Here is a 16,670-nt window from a genome sequence, read left to right on the forward strand (position 1 = left end):
CCAGATCCCTCTGTAGTAGTATACTGTCCTCTTCAGTGTTAATTACTATACACAGTTTAGTGTCATCTGCGAAAATTGATATTTTACTATGCGAGCTTATTGAAGAGAATAGGGCCCAATACTGACCCCTGAGGTACTCCACTAGTGACAGTGACCCAATCTGAGTGTGTACGACTAATAACCACCCTCTGTTTTCTATCACTCAGCCAGTTACTTACCCACATACAGACATTTTCTCACAGTCCGAGCATTCTCATTTTATATACTAACCTTTTATGTGGTACAGTGTCAAATGCTTTGGAGAAGTCCAGATATATGACATCCATTGATTCGCCGCTTCCCGATACATTTTGTGCTAAAGGAATCCATAACAGAATTTCTCCACCGCCCAAATGCCGAACCCAAACCCGAGCCTGAAAACATTGGGTTTGCTCATCCCTAGTCAGGTGTAATTTTCTGTAAAAATGATTTGCCAGAAGCTAACAGACCCCATTATAAGTCAATAAGTCCCTCCAGCATTGTGGTTTCCGATATATACGGAAACTGCAACTCAGATGTGAATAGCGCTTAATAAAATCATAAGACGTTTTTTCTTAAATATCGTTATGTTTACAAACCGACTTTCTCCAATGTATGTAGTAAAGACTTGAAATTGTGAAAAAATTTATACTTGATTGCGTTCTGCAGAGTAGGAGGTCTGAGTGAAAAAAAATCATTAAAGTTGTCATCTTCGATTTTCTAAAAACCAACTAAAAGTAGGCAATAGTATAAAATAAAGAAATAACATATACTCACCTTTTCAGTCCCCTGCCACTCTGCTCCGGTCCCCACTAGCCCTGCAGAGATGACATCAAGTAAAACACCGCTGCAGACAATCACTGGCTTCAGAGGTCATGTGCACATACAGTATACAGCACATGACAATACATGACATCATCACTGTAGGATTGGTGGAGACCAAAGTGATGAAGCAGCGGGAGAATGATAGAGTAAGTACAGGTGACTTCATAATTTCATATCATTGCTTACTCCTAGGTAGATTTTAGAAAATTCCACTAAACCCCTTTAATATATGGAACTGTAATGAAGCGTAGAAAAGCATGGCCCATAGTGATTTAGGCATAAAGTTACTTAAAGTGCAAATCCACAAGGTAGTTCAGATCACATAGTGCAGTGTAAATGGTGCAAGTGCTTACATTATTGATAACTGTGCTTAACCGCACTTAGTGGAGGGATAAAAATACAACATGGCGGTCAACGGGCTGGGAATTTCCTCCCCCCATGTGCCAGTGATGGGATGAAGAGGCTTTAGTGTGTAGGTTGAAGATGTGCTCAGGAAAGACGTAGGAATTTGGTGGAAAGCATCATGGGCACACATTTTGGAGCCACAAAAAGGGAATGTAGGGTTAGTATATCATAAAAAAAGGATGATAATAAAGTTCTACCAGGTAAGGCTGACCATACATGTTAGATGTATGAGGGCCAACTGATTTTGGTGGGATCAGCCATCCATCTAATGATGATGATGGCCTCCAAACCTTTCTCCAAGGCAGATGTCAAGGGAGATAAAAATTGGGCAGATGGACTAGTCCTTTTGTTCTTCGGGAGATAAGCCACCTCTGGAGAACTCTGCCAGCAGCTACCTCCCCACCCCCATTCGGCCAAACCTGAACATGCAAGTGTAAGGGGTTTTCAGGAGATGTAGCTGAAGGCCAAATGAGTGTTCGGCCAACAGTTATCCCATGTCAATGGTCTTCATAACCTAATATTACACAAATTAACCCTTGATGCATAAAAAACTTAGACTAAGCAAGTAACTACATAAATAAGACTTCATACACATTATGGGAGAAAAAGCTGTCTTATACCATAAGAGCCAATGCTAGATGTTTACTCTGACTTTCGGTGTTAAAAAAATATATAGTGTCTATAATAGATCATATATGTGTTAGCTGTTCCAGCCAAAGTCATGGCCAGTCATTTGGTAGAACTTCATGTTGAACGGCCTGTAGAACTCGCGCAATCTCTGGACAACTTCTGGTTCTATGTTGGGGTGAGTCCGACCCTTGGTTTTCCCCAGACAGTGGGGTTTGCTGCTACCCTCCGCTTTTTTCAAGCATGGGAAACCCTTAGTCTTGTTGAAATAAAAATGTTTGTCTGTGATGATTCTTTTAAGTCCCAGGAAATCCTGGACACGTCCCAGTTCTCCAGCAGGATCCATGATCAGTCTCTCCCCGCTGACGAAAAGGATCTGGCTCATAGGGAAATACTGGAGCCAGTTCTCCAAGTGCTTGGAGTAGATGCCAATATGGATGGCACTCCATGAGATGTCGATAAGACCCATAGTTCTGTTTTTAAAGGTCAAGCTCTCAAATGTGGGGATGTCCGGCTTCTTGGACAACGTCTGGGTGTAGTCCGATATGATGCGAGTTACAGGGTCTCTCACCACCACAATCAGCTTAGCATCCTTCGACATGGCAGAGATCCGAGCTGGAGCTTCCTTTGTCACAAAGTAACTGGGAGTCTTTTCCATGGTGATCTGGCCATCCAATGTCCTCGGCATCAACTCCCTATGTAAAAAGCAATAAAGTTAATTAGTGAGGGTTATCCATTATAAGATATAATTGCATAGAATTAGCTTAATAATCAAAACACAGTATGAGAAGATCCAATGCCCTTGAAAAAACAATTATTAGAGGAGATTGAATTGATTGTAAGAAAATAGTATTATCCCCAAATTTTTAAAATTTTTAGTTGCTATTCAAATTTTTGGTTATTTAATTCGGGTGGATGAAAGAGAAGGGAAGGAGAGAGAGAAAGAAAAACTTTTAAAAATTAGGGAAGAGAGGCCAAAGAAAATATTGTCCTATATGAGTTCTGCAAATCCTATGAGACCACAGAGTGTCATACACAAATTTTAAGGCCAATTAGGGCACTTTTCGATTTCAGTGTGTCCGGCTGATTCTCTACAGGTACATCCCGAATCAAGGATGAGAAAGATCAAGCAGTTTGATTTCAACATGGCCAAGCCCTTTGTCCTTGGCAAAATAAGCCACCACCAGAGGTGCCCAGTGGCAACTTTTTTCCTTCCCACTGTTCAGGCATGCATGTGTATGAAGGGTCGAGAAAAGCAGGCATTCGCCGGACTAGCCTTGTGGAGAGCTGGAAAGAAGAACAGAAAAAAGGAAGAGCATGACTAGGAACATGATTGATGATACACCCATAAAAATCTTGAACATGACTTTGAGAATGATGATTTAAGTCTGGAGAGACGTTGTTCATACTATCACCTTATGATGAAGCCAAAAGAGTATATAGAAGCAACAATAAATTAGTTTTTGGCGAGAGTTAGACTACCATAATTGCCAACTGGAACAAGTCAATATGGTATGTTGCAGTTCTTTGGTCTACAGCAAGGCCATTCATCGCACAATGCTTTGAACTCATGTCTTCTACTGTCTACTGCATGTGCGGGAGGGACTATAGAATCCACCACACTACTATATGAAATGTCAGAGACCATTTCCCCTTAGAATAATAAAAAAAAAAAAGGAAAGTTGTGGCCCGCTCAATGTCATGGATATGAAAAGATGAGCAGAAACATTTGGCTCCAACTCGCTAGAGATTTAAGCTTCTCTCTAAACCGACAATTAGCACTTCAAATAACGAAGCCAAACTAGAGCTGACACCCGAAGCCCAGGGCACCTAGGATAATTAGACCAATTTGCTAATGCTACAAAGCTCTAATTTGTCTTTGAAACAATCACCTCTCTCGGGATCTCAGTGAAATATTACCGGCTGGTGACAATCAGGTTCCCACACAAAAATATGCTGCTGCATCAGGACCTCTACCAGCTGGCCAGGAACTACAAGTCCCACCATGTTCTGCCAATTTCTAGTTGGAAAAAAGGGCTCAAATGTGATGTTCCACATTTAAAAGGGAGTTTCATATTATAAAAAAAGAAATGAAATACTGTAAGTTTTATATAGCAACATATTCTGAAGCTCTTCACAACTTAGAGGAAAATGTAAAAACCAAATCATACATGACAGTAGTAAACTGATAAATAAAATAAAAGAAGAGCAAATGGTTGGGGTGGGGCACAAATCTAATAGTGCTTGGTTTGCACAATGGTCCTGCCAACTTTTCTACTAAATAGGGGAGTACACATAGAGATTCAGAAGTCCATCACCTGCCAGTATCTGTGTATGCACAGGTATTAAGAGCATGAGGGTGCAGGGAGTGTGGGGGACACTGCTGAAGAAAATGGGGCAGGTTCTGAGGAATAATGAAGAAAGAGAGCTTAAACAGAGAAGTGTTAGATTATGAAATTTGACAGAATGGCCTATGAATATGTGTTTTAGGACCTGTTTAAAACTGTGGATGCTGGGAATTAATCAGATTATTGTCCGAGGTAGTGCATTCTTTCCAAAGAATTGGTGGAGCATGAAAGAAGTCATCAAGACAAGAGTGGGAGGTTCAGATCATGGAGGTTAGTCTTACACCATTGGCAGGTGGTAGATAGATATGTGGTAGGAGATCTAGGGGAGTCTAGCACAGTATCTAAGATTTATCTATCTATCTATCTATCTATCTATCTACCTACCTATCTCATATCTATCCATCTATCTACCTATCTCATATCTATCTATCTATCTATCTCATATCATATCTGTCTATTAGTGTTGATCGAGCACCAAAGTGCTCGGGCGCTCAAGTAGAACACCTCATGATGCTCAGTTGCTCTACCGAGCACAATGGAAGTCAATGGGAGAACCCGAGCATTAAACCAGGCAGCCCCTGCTCTGAAGAGGGGATGGTGTTTGGTTCACATGAAAAGGTCAGAAATTGATGGAAACACCACTGAAATGGTTCGGGAACAGCATGGGGAGGATGTCTGGATGCATCTTGGACTCCCAGGTCGCTGCTGGGAACGATGTTGTCCGAGCAGTACACCAATTTTACAGACTGACAATAATACGCACAAAACCGAAGATAAAATCGATTTTAGAGGAAAAATTGTTAGGAAACATTCCCTTCTGTATAATTTTTTGGTAAATTACAAGGAAGAGGCACTCGGATACAACCTGTATATCACATAAAGGAGGGCCTCATTCACATTGTGGTACAATTGTTCAGGTAGTGGGACTCCTACACTCATAAAGTCTATGCACTAAGGGAAAGGGCTGCCAAAAATTACAAGGAACCGGCACTCCAATACACCCTTTATTACAGATTAAGGGGGGCATCATACACGCCATTGACAATTATGATTCATGGCCTGCTGGTGACCCTCAAAAACATTAGGAGCAAGGGCCTGCTGGTGACCCTCTAACACATTAGGGCCGAGGGCCTGCTGCTGATCTGACCATCTAAAACATTAGGGGTGAGGGCCTGCTGCCGAGCTGACCATCTAAAACATTAGGGGCGAGGGTCTGCTACTGAGCTGACATCTAAAACATTAGGGGTGAGGGTCTGCTGCTGAGCTGACTCTCTAAAACACTAGGGGCAAGGGCCTGCTGCTGAGCTGACCATCTAAAACATTATGGGCAAAAGGCCTGCTGCCGAGCTGACCATCTAAAACATTATGGGCGAGGGCCTGCTGCTGAGCTGACCATCTAAAACATTAGGGGTGAGGGCCGGCTGCTGAGCTGACCATCGAAAAAATTATGGTTGAGGGCCTGCTGCTGATCTGACTCTCTAAAACATTAGGGGCGAGTGCCTGCTGCTGATCTGACCATGGAAAAAATTATAGGTGAGGGCCTGCTGCTGAGCTGACCACCTAAAACATTATGGGCGAGGGCATGCTGACGAGCTGACCATCTAAAACATTAGGGGTGAGGGTCTGCTACTGAGCTGACCATCTAAAACATTAGGGGCGAGTGCCTGCTGCTGATCTGACCATCTAAAACATTATGGGCAAGGGCCTGATTGCTGAGCTGACCATCTAAAACATTAGGGGCGAGGGCCTGCTGCTGAGCTGACCATCTAAAACATTAGGGGGCGAGGGCCTGCTGTTGAGCTGACCATGGAAAAAATTATGGTTGAGGGCCTGCTGCTGAGCTGACCATCTAAAACATTATGGGCGAGGGCCTGCTCCCCTCCTCAGTTGCCCAATGAACTGCGTACTCTGCCACCAGCTATGTCAGATGGAAATATTTGGAGCAATTTTTCCACAAGGACCTTCTGGTATTGCACCATTTTGCTAGTCCTCTCCACCACAAGAATGAGAGATGAGAAGTTCTCTTTCTAGCGGTGGCCGAGAAGGGTGAACAACCAGTAATCAGTGGCCAAAATGTGTATAACGCGAGGGTCACTGGAAAGGCAGCATAACATAAAGTCAGCCATGTGTGCCAGAGTCCCAACAGACAAGACTTTGCTGTCTTCTTCAGGAGGATGGCTCACAATCTCCTCGTCCTCTTCCTCCTCTTCGGCCCATCCACGCTGAACAGATGGAATAAACCTGCTATGGGTACTACCCTCCTGATCCTCCTCCTCGTCATCATCCAATTCGCGATGAGAAGACGAACTGAGGATGGTCTGACAATCACCCTGTGTACTGTCTTCCCCCATTTCCACCTCTTCCACATGCAAAGCATCTGCCTTCATTGTGAGCAGCGAGCGTTTCAGTAGACACAGAAGTGGGATGGTCACGCTCGTTGACCGTGAAGAGCGGAAGCTGACTGGAAAGGCGACGACCATGTTGCAGCTGGTATTCCACTACTGCCTTCTGCTGCTCACAAAGCCTGGCCAATATGTGGAATGTGGAGTTCCAGCGCATGCTCACGTCGCACAACAGTCGGTGAGCTGTCAATTGCAAGCACTGATGCAGGGGTTTCCAGCGTGGCGGCAGCTGTAGATGACTTTCAGAAATGGGCACACAGCGCACCTTCACCAGTAGCTCAGGCAAATTGGGGTAGGTTTTGAGAAACCACTGAACCACTAAGTTTAACATGTGGGCTAAGCATGGTATGTGAGTGAGCTTGCCGAGCTCCAAAGCCACAACCAAGTTACGGCCATTATCAGACACAACCATGCCTGGTTCTAGGTTAAGTGGCGAGAGTCACAGCTCAGTCTGGTCTCTTATATCCTGCCACAACTCTGTGGCGGTCTACTGTTTGTCACCTAAGCAAATAAGTTTCAGCACGGCCTGTTGCCGCTTCCCCACTGCAGTGCTACACTGCTTCCAGCTACTGACTGATGGGTGACGTACTGCAAGATGACAATTCTGAGGTGGAGGTGGAGAAGTGGGGGTTAGAGCCACTAATCTAGGTGGTGGCAGAAAGCCTGATGGAATTAGGGCCCACAATCCTTGGCGTCGGTTGCACCTGTGCCGTCCCAGGGTACGACTCGCTCCCGGCCTCCACAACATTCACCCAGTGTGCCGTCAGGGAAATGTAGCGTCCCTGGCCACTAGCATTTGTCCATGTGTCAGTTGTTAAGTGGACCTTCCCAATAACTGCGTTGGTCAGGGCACGGGTGATGTTACGGGACACATGCTGGTATAAGGCGGGGATGGCACACAGGGAAAAATAGTGGCGGCTGGGGACTGAGTAACGAGGGACGGCTGCCGCCATCAGGCTGCGGAAAGCCTCAGTGTCTACAAGCCTAAATGACAACATTTCCAGGGCCAGCAATTTGGAAAGATGCACATTTATTGCTATGGCCTGTGGGTGGGTGGCTGGGTATTTACGCTTTCGTTCAAAGGCCTGGGGTATGGACATCTGTACGCTGCGCTGGGACATAGAAATGGATGCGCTATCTGATGGTGCTTGCAAAAGTCCAGGTGCAGGGCGGGAGGCATCCAGGCCTGCGTCTTGGACAGGGGATTGGCAAGCACGTAACACAGGGGAAAAGGAGGCAATGGTGTGACCCGCAGACACTGATTGTGGACCCAGGCGTTTGGCCCACCTATTAGGGTGCTTTGATGCCATGTGACAGATCATGGTGGTGGTGAGGTTGCTAATGTTCACGCCCCTGCTAATTTTGGTACGGCACAGGTTGCAAATGACAATTCTTTTATCATCCGCACTTTCCTGAAAAAAGCGCCAGACTGCGGGACACCTACCCCTTGGCAAGGGAGATTGCCGCAAGGGGGTGCTCCGGGGAACAGTTGCGGGCCTGTTTGGTGTGGCCCGCCTTCTCCCTTTTGCCACCCCACTGCCTCTTCCAGCCTGTTGCGGTACTGCGGATCCCTCCCCCTCTGTACTGCTGTCCTCGCTCGGCTTGCCACCTTCCCAGGGTCAGTGATTTCATCGTCCACCACCTCCTCTTCCACTTCCTCACTCTGGTCATTCTCCTGACTTGTTGACCTAACAACAACCTCACTTATTGACAACTGTATCTCATCCTCATCATCAACCTCTTGAGACACTAATTGCTGTTGACTTATTGGCAACTGTGTCTCATCATCATCATCCACCTTGTGAAACACTAATTGCCGTTCCCCACCGCCATCTTCTTCTGACTGTGGATTGCTCAAGAGTTTTGGAATCAGGGCACAAGGTCTCCTCATGTCCCTCTTCTAGCGGGCTAAATTGAGGCATGGCGCTGAAAAGAGCTCCTCAGAATATCCGAGTGTGGGATCACTTGTTTGCAAAGACTCTCCATGGTGGGAGGAAGGAGGATCAGGGAGAGAATTCTGTTGACCAGACTCTTGGCTACTGAGAGTGGACTTTGTGGAAGATAGGGTGGTGCTTAACCGACTGGAAGCATTATCTACTGCAATCCAAACGACCAACTGGTCGCACTGGTATGACTTTAAGTGGTGTCCCGCGCCACCCTGCAAACTGGAACATGAAGCTAGATATCGTGGATGAGTGTGTTTTTTTGTGCTCTAGCAGCAGGCACAGTTTCATCGTGCCCAGGGCCACTGCCTCTGCGTGCTCTGTCAGCATCACGGCCACTACCCCATCCCTTACTGCTCTCCTTAATCATATAAAATTGTATATATGCTTGCAAGTATGTCACACATACAGTAGCTCAGTTTTTTAAAGTGTATGCATAAATAAATTACAGTTAATGTCACAGATATTTGGGACGTGGAAATGTTATACAGGAGAGCTACCACAGGTAATGGCGCTGCTGTCATCAGCGGCTAAGAAAAAATTACAATGTCAGATATTTGGGATGCGGAAACTTTATATAGGAGATGTAGTGCAGGTAATGTCACTGTCCACAGCGTCTACGGAAAAAGTACCCTGGATGTCACAGATATTTTTAGTATGCGCACACGGTAAACAGGAGATGTAGCGCAGATAATGTCGCTGTCCGTAGCGTCTACGGAAAAAGTACACTGGATGTCACAGATATTTTTAGGATGCGCAAACATTATACAGGAGATGTAACACAGGTAATGTAACTGTCCGCAGCGGACACCGTGTACGGAGAAAGTACACTGGATGTCACAGATATTTTTAGGCTGCGCACACGTTACACAGGAGATGTAGCGCAGATAATGTCGCTGTCTGCAGTAGCCAAACAATTGCAAGCTATTTAGCGCCTGTTGCACTAAAAATATATATTGCTGCCAGATACAACAATAGTCCTTAAAAAGACTTTTGGGTCTCTAACACCAACCCTGCCTAACAAAAAATAATAATTCAATTCCCTACACTATCTGTCCCTTCTACAGCACAGCTCTCCCTGACTAACACTGAGCTGACCCACGTGTCATCGGGTGTTTTAGAGCGTTTTGGCCAGCCAATCACTGTAATGCCAGTAACCAACATGGCTACGGCATTTCAGTGGGTGGCAGTACTTATCTGCACGTTTATTGGCTGCGTAGCAGCCAACAAACGTGCGGGGAGGAGACTCGAGCATCGTGCTCGAGCACACGCGGTATTCGAGTCTCCGAGCATGCTCACTCAATACTACTATCTATCTGTCTGTCTTACATGTATCTATCAATCATCTATCTCATATCTATCTATTTATCTATCTATCTAATATCTATCTCACATCTATCTATTTAATATCTATCTATCTATCTATCCAAAATCTATATATCATCTTTATGTTCCAGTTTCCTTTCTTACTAGTAATACATAGTAACTCTGTATACAATGGAAAGTGAAGCCCTTTCCAGACTCCTTGTGCGCTATACACCCGCCCAGGCTCGCCACCCACCCTCCGGTCTTGAAGTCATTACCTTACGCTCAGTCTGCCACATGCCATCACTTATAATCTGCAAATTGCTGAGCCGCCTGCAATATGATAGGAGAGACCTCAATAAGCTGTTCGCCCTTTGACTGCCAGTCAGGGTAAATAAAGGCGAAGGTTCTGCATCAGCTTTGACAACTCCACTCACCCGGACGTCTCTCTACACCAGGATTAATTCATTAGATGGTAGCGGGGGGCGCCCGGCCTCTCGGGTGATGCAAAGCAGCAGCTGCACGAATTACGCAAACAAATACTAAATGATGATTTGGCAAGAGGCAATTTTAGGAAGGTTATTGTGCAGGAAAGACACATTATCAGAATCTTATTACTGGCTGCTGTATAATAAGAATTGCCAATTGTGCCAGGTTATTGATGTTTGTATAAAGCGATAATATAGAGAGAGCCAAAATGGAGGGGAGCCAGACGAGAGGGTGCGCGCCAGAGGGGAGAGCGCGCGGCAGAGTAAGCAGTGCAATATCGGTCAGCTTGGACAACAGTAACACCGTGAGGTGGGGATCTCCCTGTTTACACTGGACGCTTTTCATCCTCCTGTGGCTAAACTTGAGAGCCCATGTAAAAATATTATATTACGTGGTGTCCTTTTAGTACCTCGTATGGTGCCCAAACAAGGGTTTCCTTTATAAGGAGACTCGAGGACTCCGGCTGTTTCTTGCACAGGATCTAGACAGACAGATATTTTCATCCTTACTGTATAGAGTTATCTTCCATATACAAGGTCGTACACACCAAATGTCTTCTACAACCTTCATAGCGTAGTACATGACTGGTCTCCTGCCCTTAGTTACTGGGTGTTAATAACCTGTACAGAACTTTGCTCTTCAGATCCATTCGTTGGCAGCAAGGGAGTGCGAAATGAGCCTGAAGTGCCATGGAACGAGTGTTGGGGGTGAGCAAACCCCAAGCCTTTTGTCCTTAATGTCAACCATAATGGTGCGCCGCCTCGCAAAGTATCACATACTGGATAATCACCTGAATGCCTAAGTGGATCTTCCACCTAGTTAAAGAGGACTTTTCACCAGGATACATGTATTGAAATAGTTATATTACTGTGGCCCCCAGTGATGTCTTTCCGCATCCAATCAGAGCGCCCCGCTCTTAGCCAGGGAGAAGCTCAAGTTCTCGCGAGAATCGCAGCTCCTTCTCCTGCAAGAACTTAAGTTCCTTCTCCCTGGCTAAAAGCGGGGCGCTCTGATTGGATGCGCATGCAGCCAGGGAGAAGATGACCGCGCCCAGGACAAATTCAAGTCCCCGCCTAGTTGAACCGATTTTCCTTATTAGCATATGAGGCACCAAAACAAACGGGGACCACAGTGGACGAAAGGGGGGTCCTTTGAAGAAGAAAAAAGCGGAAAGACATCACTGGAGGCCGCACTGTAAGGTAATATAACTATTTCAATACATGTATCCTGGTGAAAGGTCCTCTTTAATGAATATTCTTCTTCTGTCACTCCTACAGGGTAATTAAGTTGGCACACCAATATAAAAAATTGTGTAATTAGCCTCTCAAGTAGTTACACTAGCCATAGTTAGAAAGATGATGTCTTAGGCAAGGACTACACATAGACGTTTTGTAACTCTGTCTGTTCCCTTGGACAATAGCTCTAGCTTTATTAAAATTGGAAAATCTTATGAAAACCTCTGCACTTATTTTTTAATGTTCATCAGCTTCCTAAATGCAAAATGAAGCAACTTTCTAAATAGTCTATGTTACACATTTCCTACCATCTTCCTTGTTGCAGAGTATGTGCAGTCCTTCACCTAGCAGCTGGTGCTGCTGAATTTAAAATAAATCCAGCAAAACTCTCTTTGCCTCCCCCTCACTGCTATCAGTGTAGAAATACAACTTTTACAACAAAAGTATGTGTACTGTGGGAAAACACAAGGGTAAGAGTAGGAGCCAGTAATTTCAGGTGTCAGCGGCAGCTAGTGCTGATTGACACTTTTGCTATTGTAGTATGGCTGTATAGCCGATCCGGGAAGGCTCTTACTGGGAGTATTCAAAAGTGCTGGGTGGGTGACTACTCCCCACGTTCCAGGCCGGGTCTTGACTGGCCTATATGAAACCCAGCCAGCAGTGTCAGCTGGGTGTGGATGACTCCTTTTTGACAGTGGAGCGCTGTCAGTCTCTGTGTTTGGGATCTGAGGCTTTGTGCTGTGCTGGAGGGCTGAGAGCCTCACGCTGGGAAACAGGCCCCCTAAAGCCTGCTGTGGATCGCTGGAGATAAAACTGCAAACAAGGAGATTTTTTGTTCTGTGGACTTTCCATTGTGTGAACTAACACCAAGACTGAAAAGTGTTGTTTTGTTTTGGCCTTATGTGAGAATAAACACTGAAGTTTTGCTTTACAAACAGTTTTTGCCTCTGTACTGCGTCCGCTTACACTGCCTACACGACCTAATCCCCACAATACTAATAAATCAATAAATCAGAATCCAAACCAGTCGTAAAATAACAGTTACTTTATTTCATCATCATATTGAAAACATATAAAGAAGAGCCCACAAAACATACCATATCAGTGTCTCTCACTCATCCAATGCGTCAGGGGAGGAAGGGGGCTCCCCTGATGAAGCCTGGAGGAGAAACGCGTTGGATGAGTGAGGGACACTAGTATGGTAGATACAATTGTGGGCTTGCACATGGTCTTATGCTTAAGTCTTATTGTTGGACAATCATTAGGACTGCTTTATATTTAGGCCTACTTTGTTGGTACTGGGTAGGTGTTAGTATGTTACCATATTGTGTTTGCCTTTTTCCAGTGTGGATGTAATTGCTGCTTTTTCCAGTGGTCCCTCACTCATGCATTTTACCAATGTTTTAGGGACTCTTCTTTATATGTTTTTAATACGATGATGAAATAAAGTAACAATTATTTTGCGATTGGTTTGGATTCTGATTGATTTGTGGGTATACATACTTTTGTTGTAGGAGTTGAGTTGTGTTTGATATTCGTGGCCCTTATAGGTCGGCTAATATAGGTATTCAGTGTAGAAATAGCAGCAAGGAGGGGGAGGAGGAGGTATATGGCAGATCAGAGTGTGAAGAAAGGGGAGAGGATCCAAGAAAGGTCGTTCACACATGCTGTAGATAGGGAGGAAAGCACAGACAAGGCAGTATGCAAGGGAAGACAGCAACATCCTAGACACACCAATCCATCATGTATTCCTGGGAGGAACGCGTTCATCGGGGGGTCTGAAAATGATTGAAGGTATGAAGATTGAAGCCTGAAACTTAGTGCAACATTTTGTCTAACAACTAACACATGCAAGAATTATTTTTTCAACATCAAAGTCAAAGGTGTCCATCTCCTTTAAAAAAAAAGTTAAAACCATTCATTAGTTCTTTTGGCCCAGTTTGTGTGGTTTTCTGAACAAATAGTCAGTGTGGATAGTAAAAGGGTCTGAAGTGGATACCCTGATGTTATAGTCATGCCCACAGTAAATTAATACCCCCAGGTATCTTTTAGATCATTAGGGGAAAGCAGAAAAGGAACCTAGTCATACCATACTTTTAAGGTAGGGTTCAATAAGTTCGATAGAAATTCAGAGGAACCTTCTAGGAATCTTCATGTTAAAAAGGCTCAGTTACAGATTGTATTGTAAATCACCCTGCTGCATATTATTGGTATACTTGACGTGTGTTCCATCTGTTGGCGGGTAGCAGAGACACTGGCCAGTGGATTGCGGCATCCGGTTTTTCTGCTGACTCTTCATATTCTTTTCTTGTTATCTGTCATGGAACCATGAACCAGACGTACAACAAGAGATAAGTGGAAAATAAGAAGGTTTTATTGAAGAGCAAGCCGTAAGCAAAGTCCGAACGGATAGCTAAACCAAAGCAGGGTCTTGCGGAGACAGAGGTCAGGAACCAGAAGGGTAGTCAGACGAAGCCAGGAACAGGAACCAACGGGGTAGTCAGACGAAGCCGGAATCAGGAACCAACGGGGTAGTCAGACGAAGCCGGAATCAGGAACCAACGGGGTAGTCAGACGAGGCCAGGATCAGGAACCAGAAGCAGCAGCAGTCTTGGAAGCATGTGAACACAGGAGGACCAAGCAAGGAACTGAAGCCACAGACCTCCTATATATATGAGCTGGCATCCAGCTCCTCCCAGTGGGAAGGAGGAGCCGCAGGGTGGGAGGCTACAAGAAAACCCAGAAACCAAGATGGCCGCCAGCACATGTTAAACGAAGGGAACAGCAAGGAGGTAAGACCATGACAGTACCTCCCCCTCAAGGGCCCCTCCTCCGCGGAGTAAGGAACGGTTTCTGAGGGAAGCGTGCGTGGAAGGCTCGGAGCAAAGCAGGAGCATGGACATCTGCGGAGGGAACCCAGGAACGCTCCTCTGGACCATAACCACGCCAATGGACCAAAAACTGCACCCGGCCGCGGACCAGGCGTGAGTCCAGGATATTGCTCACCTCATACTCCTCACGATTGCCCACTTGGACCGGACGAGGCCGAGGAATCGAGGAAGTGAAACGATTACACACCAGTGGCTTCAACAGGGAGACATGAAACACGTTGGAGATCCGCATGCCAGGAGGAAGCGCAAGGGCATAGGCTACCGGGTTTACCCTGCGAAGCACTCGGAAGGGACCAACAAAGCGAGGCGCCAGCTTGGGAGTGGGCACTCGAAGGTTGAGGTTGCGGGTGGACAACCATACGCGGTCTCCGACCTGGTAGGAAGGAGCGGGCGCTCGTCTGCGATCAGCCTGGAGTTTCTGGCGCTGCGCAGAGACCTCAAGGGACCTCTGGATCTGTACCCAAGAAGCACGTAGGACGGAAAGGTGATCCTCCACAGCCGGAATATCCTGGGGAGAGAATACCTCCGGTAACACGGCAGGTTGGAACCCATAATTGGCCATGAAGGGAGACGTCCCAGAGGAAGAGTTCACCGCCGTGTTCCTGGCAAACTCAGCCCAAGGCAGGAGGTCAACCCAATTGTCTTGGTGATCGGAGACATAGCAACGAAGGAATTGCTCCAAGGCCTGATTGGATCGTTCTGCGGCCCCATTGGACTGAGGGTGGTAGGCCGAGGAGAAAGAGAGATGAATCCCCAACTGGGAGCAAAAGGCGCGCCAGAACCTGGACACAAACTGACTCCCCCGATCCGACACAATCTCCTTGGGCAAACCGTGCAACCGGAAGACCTCCCTGGCAAAAATCGAGGCCAACTCTTGTGCAGAGGGTAACTTCTTGAGAGGAACACAGTGGCACATTTTGGAAAACCGATCCACAATCATGAGAATGACCGTATGGCCTCGGGATGCAGGGAGGTCCACAATGAAATCCATCCCCAGGTGTGACCATGGACGCTCCCCAGTGGCTATGGGTTGCAAAAGGCCCAACGGAAGGTGCCGAGGGGACTTACTCTGGGCACAAACGGAGCATGCCGCTACATATGCGGCGATGTCGGAACGTAGAGAAGGCCACCAGAACAGACGTGAAACCGCCCAGGACAGCTGATTCTTTCCAGGGTGCCCCGCGGCCTTGGAGTTATGGTAGGTTCGCAACAACCGAGTGCGCAACTCCTCAGGCACAAAACATCTGCCGTTGGGTCTCCCAGAGGGAGCACCAGATTGAGCCGCCAAAATCTGCTCACCCAGAGGAGAAGTCAGGCTGGTGCGAATAGCGGCCAGGATCTGATTCGGGGGTATGACCGTAGTCGGAATCGACTCCTCCCCGGACAGCTCGGAGTACTGCCGTGATAAGGCATCCGCTCTGATGTTCTTGGAGCCGGGTAGGTAGGAGACCACGTAATTAAAACGTGACAAGAACAGAGCCCATCTGGCCTGACGTGGTGTCAATCTCTTGGCCTCAGAGAGGTAGGTCAGATTCTTGTGGTCCGTCAGGATGAGAACCGGAACCACCGAGCCCTCGAGCAAGTGCCTCCATTCTTTAAGGGCCTGCACGATGGCCAATAACTCCCTGTCACCAATCTGATAGTTGCACTCCGCGGAAGACAGTTTCCGGGAGTAAAACCCACAAGGAAGCAGAGGACCCTCTGGTGTTCTACGCTGAGACAGGAGGGCGCCTACTCCCGTCTCAGACGCGTCCACCTCGAGGACAAAAGGCAACCCAGGGTTGGGATGCGACAGAATCGGAGCCGACACAAAGGCGGACTTTAGAGCCTCAAAAGCTCGGATGGCCTCGAGCGGCCAGACCTGAGGATTACTGCCCTTCCTGGTCAGATCCGTGAGAGGCTTGGCTAGCATGGAAAAGTCCCTGATGAACTTCCGATAATAATTGGCGAAGCCCAAAAAGCGCTGCAGGGCACGAAGCCCACTGGGCTGGGGCCACTGTAAGACAGCCGAAACCTTCTCAGGATCCATGGAGAACCCCTCAGCGGAAATGATGTAACCTAAGAAGGTTACCTGGGATCGGTGAAATTCGCATTTCTCAAGCTTACCGAACAGCTTGTTCTCTCGTAAGCGTTGCAACACTCGTCTGACATCCAGAATGTGGGCCTCCATGGATGCAGAATA

At 46.6% G+C, this 16,670-nt stretch overlaps 1 protein-coding gene across 1 annotated transcript in view; it reads right to left on the reverse strand.

The window, feature by feature from the left end:
* Nucleotides 1-1,424: 1,424 nt before the first annotated feature.
* The window catches only part of LOC122941561 (heparan sulfate glucosamine 3-O-sulfotransferase 3A1-like), a 143,576-nt gene continuing 128,330 nt past the window's right edge, over nt 1,425-16,670 (reverse strand). Inside the window, exon 2 of the mRNA XM_044298890.1 lies at nt 1,425-2,570. Within this exon, the coding sequence (XP_044154825.1) occupies nt 1,949-2,570 (622 nt within the window). The 3' untranslated portion in view covers nt 1,425-1,948. The remainder of the gene's footprint in view (nt 2,571-16,670) is intronic.

Source organism: Bufo gargarizans, chromosome 6 (genome assembly GCF_014858855.1).
Source record: "Bufo gargarizans isolate SCDJY-AF-19 chromosome 6, ASM1485885v1, whole genome shotgun sequence".
NCBI classification, from domain to species: Eukaryota; Metazoa; Chordata; class Amphibia; order Anura; family Bufonidae; genus Bufo; species Bufo gargarizans.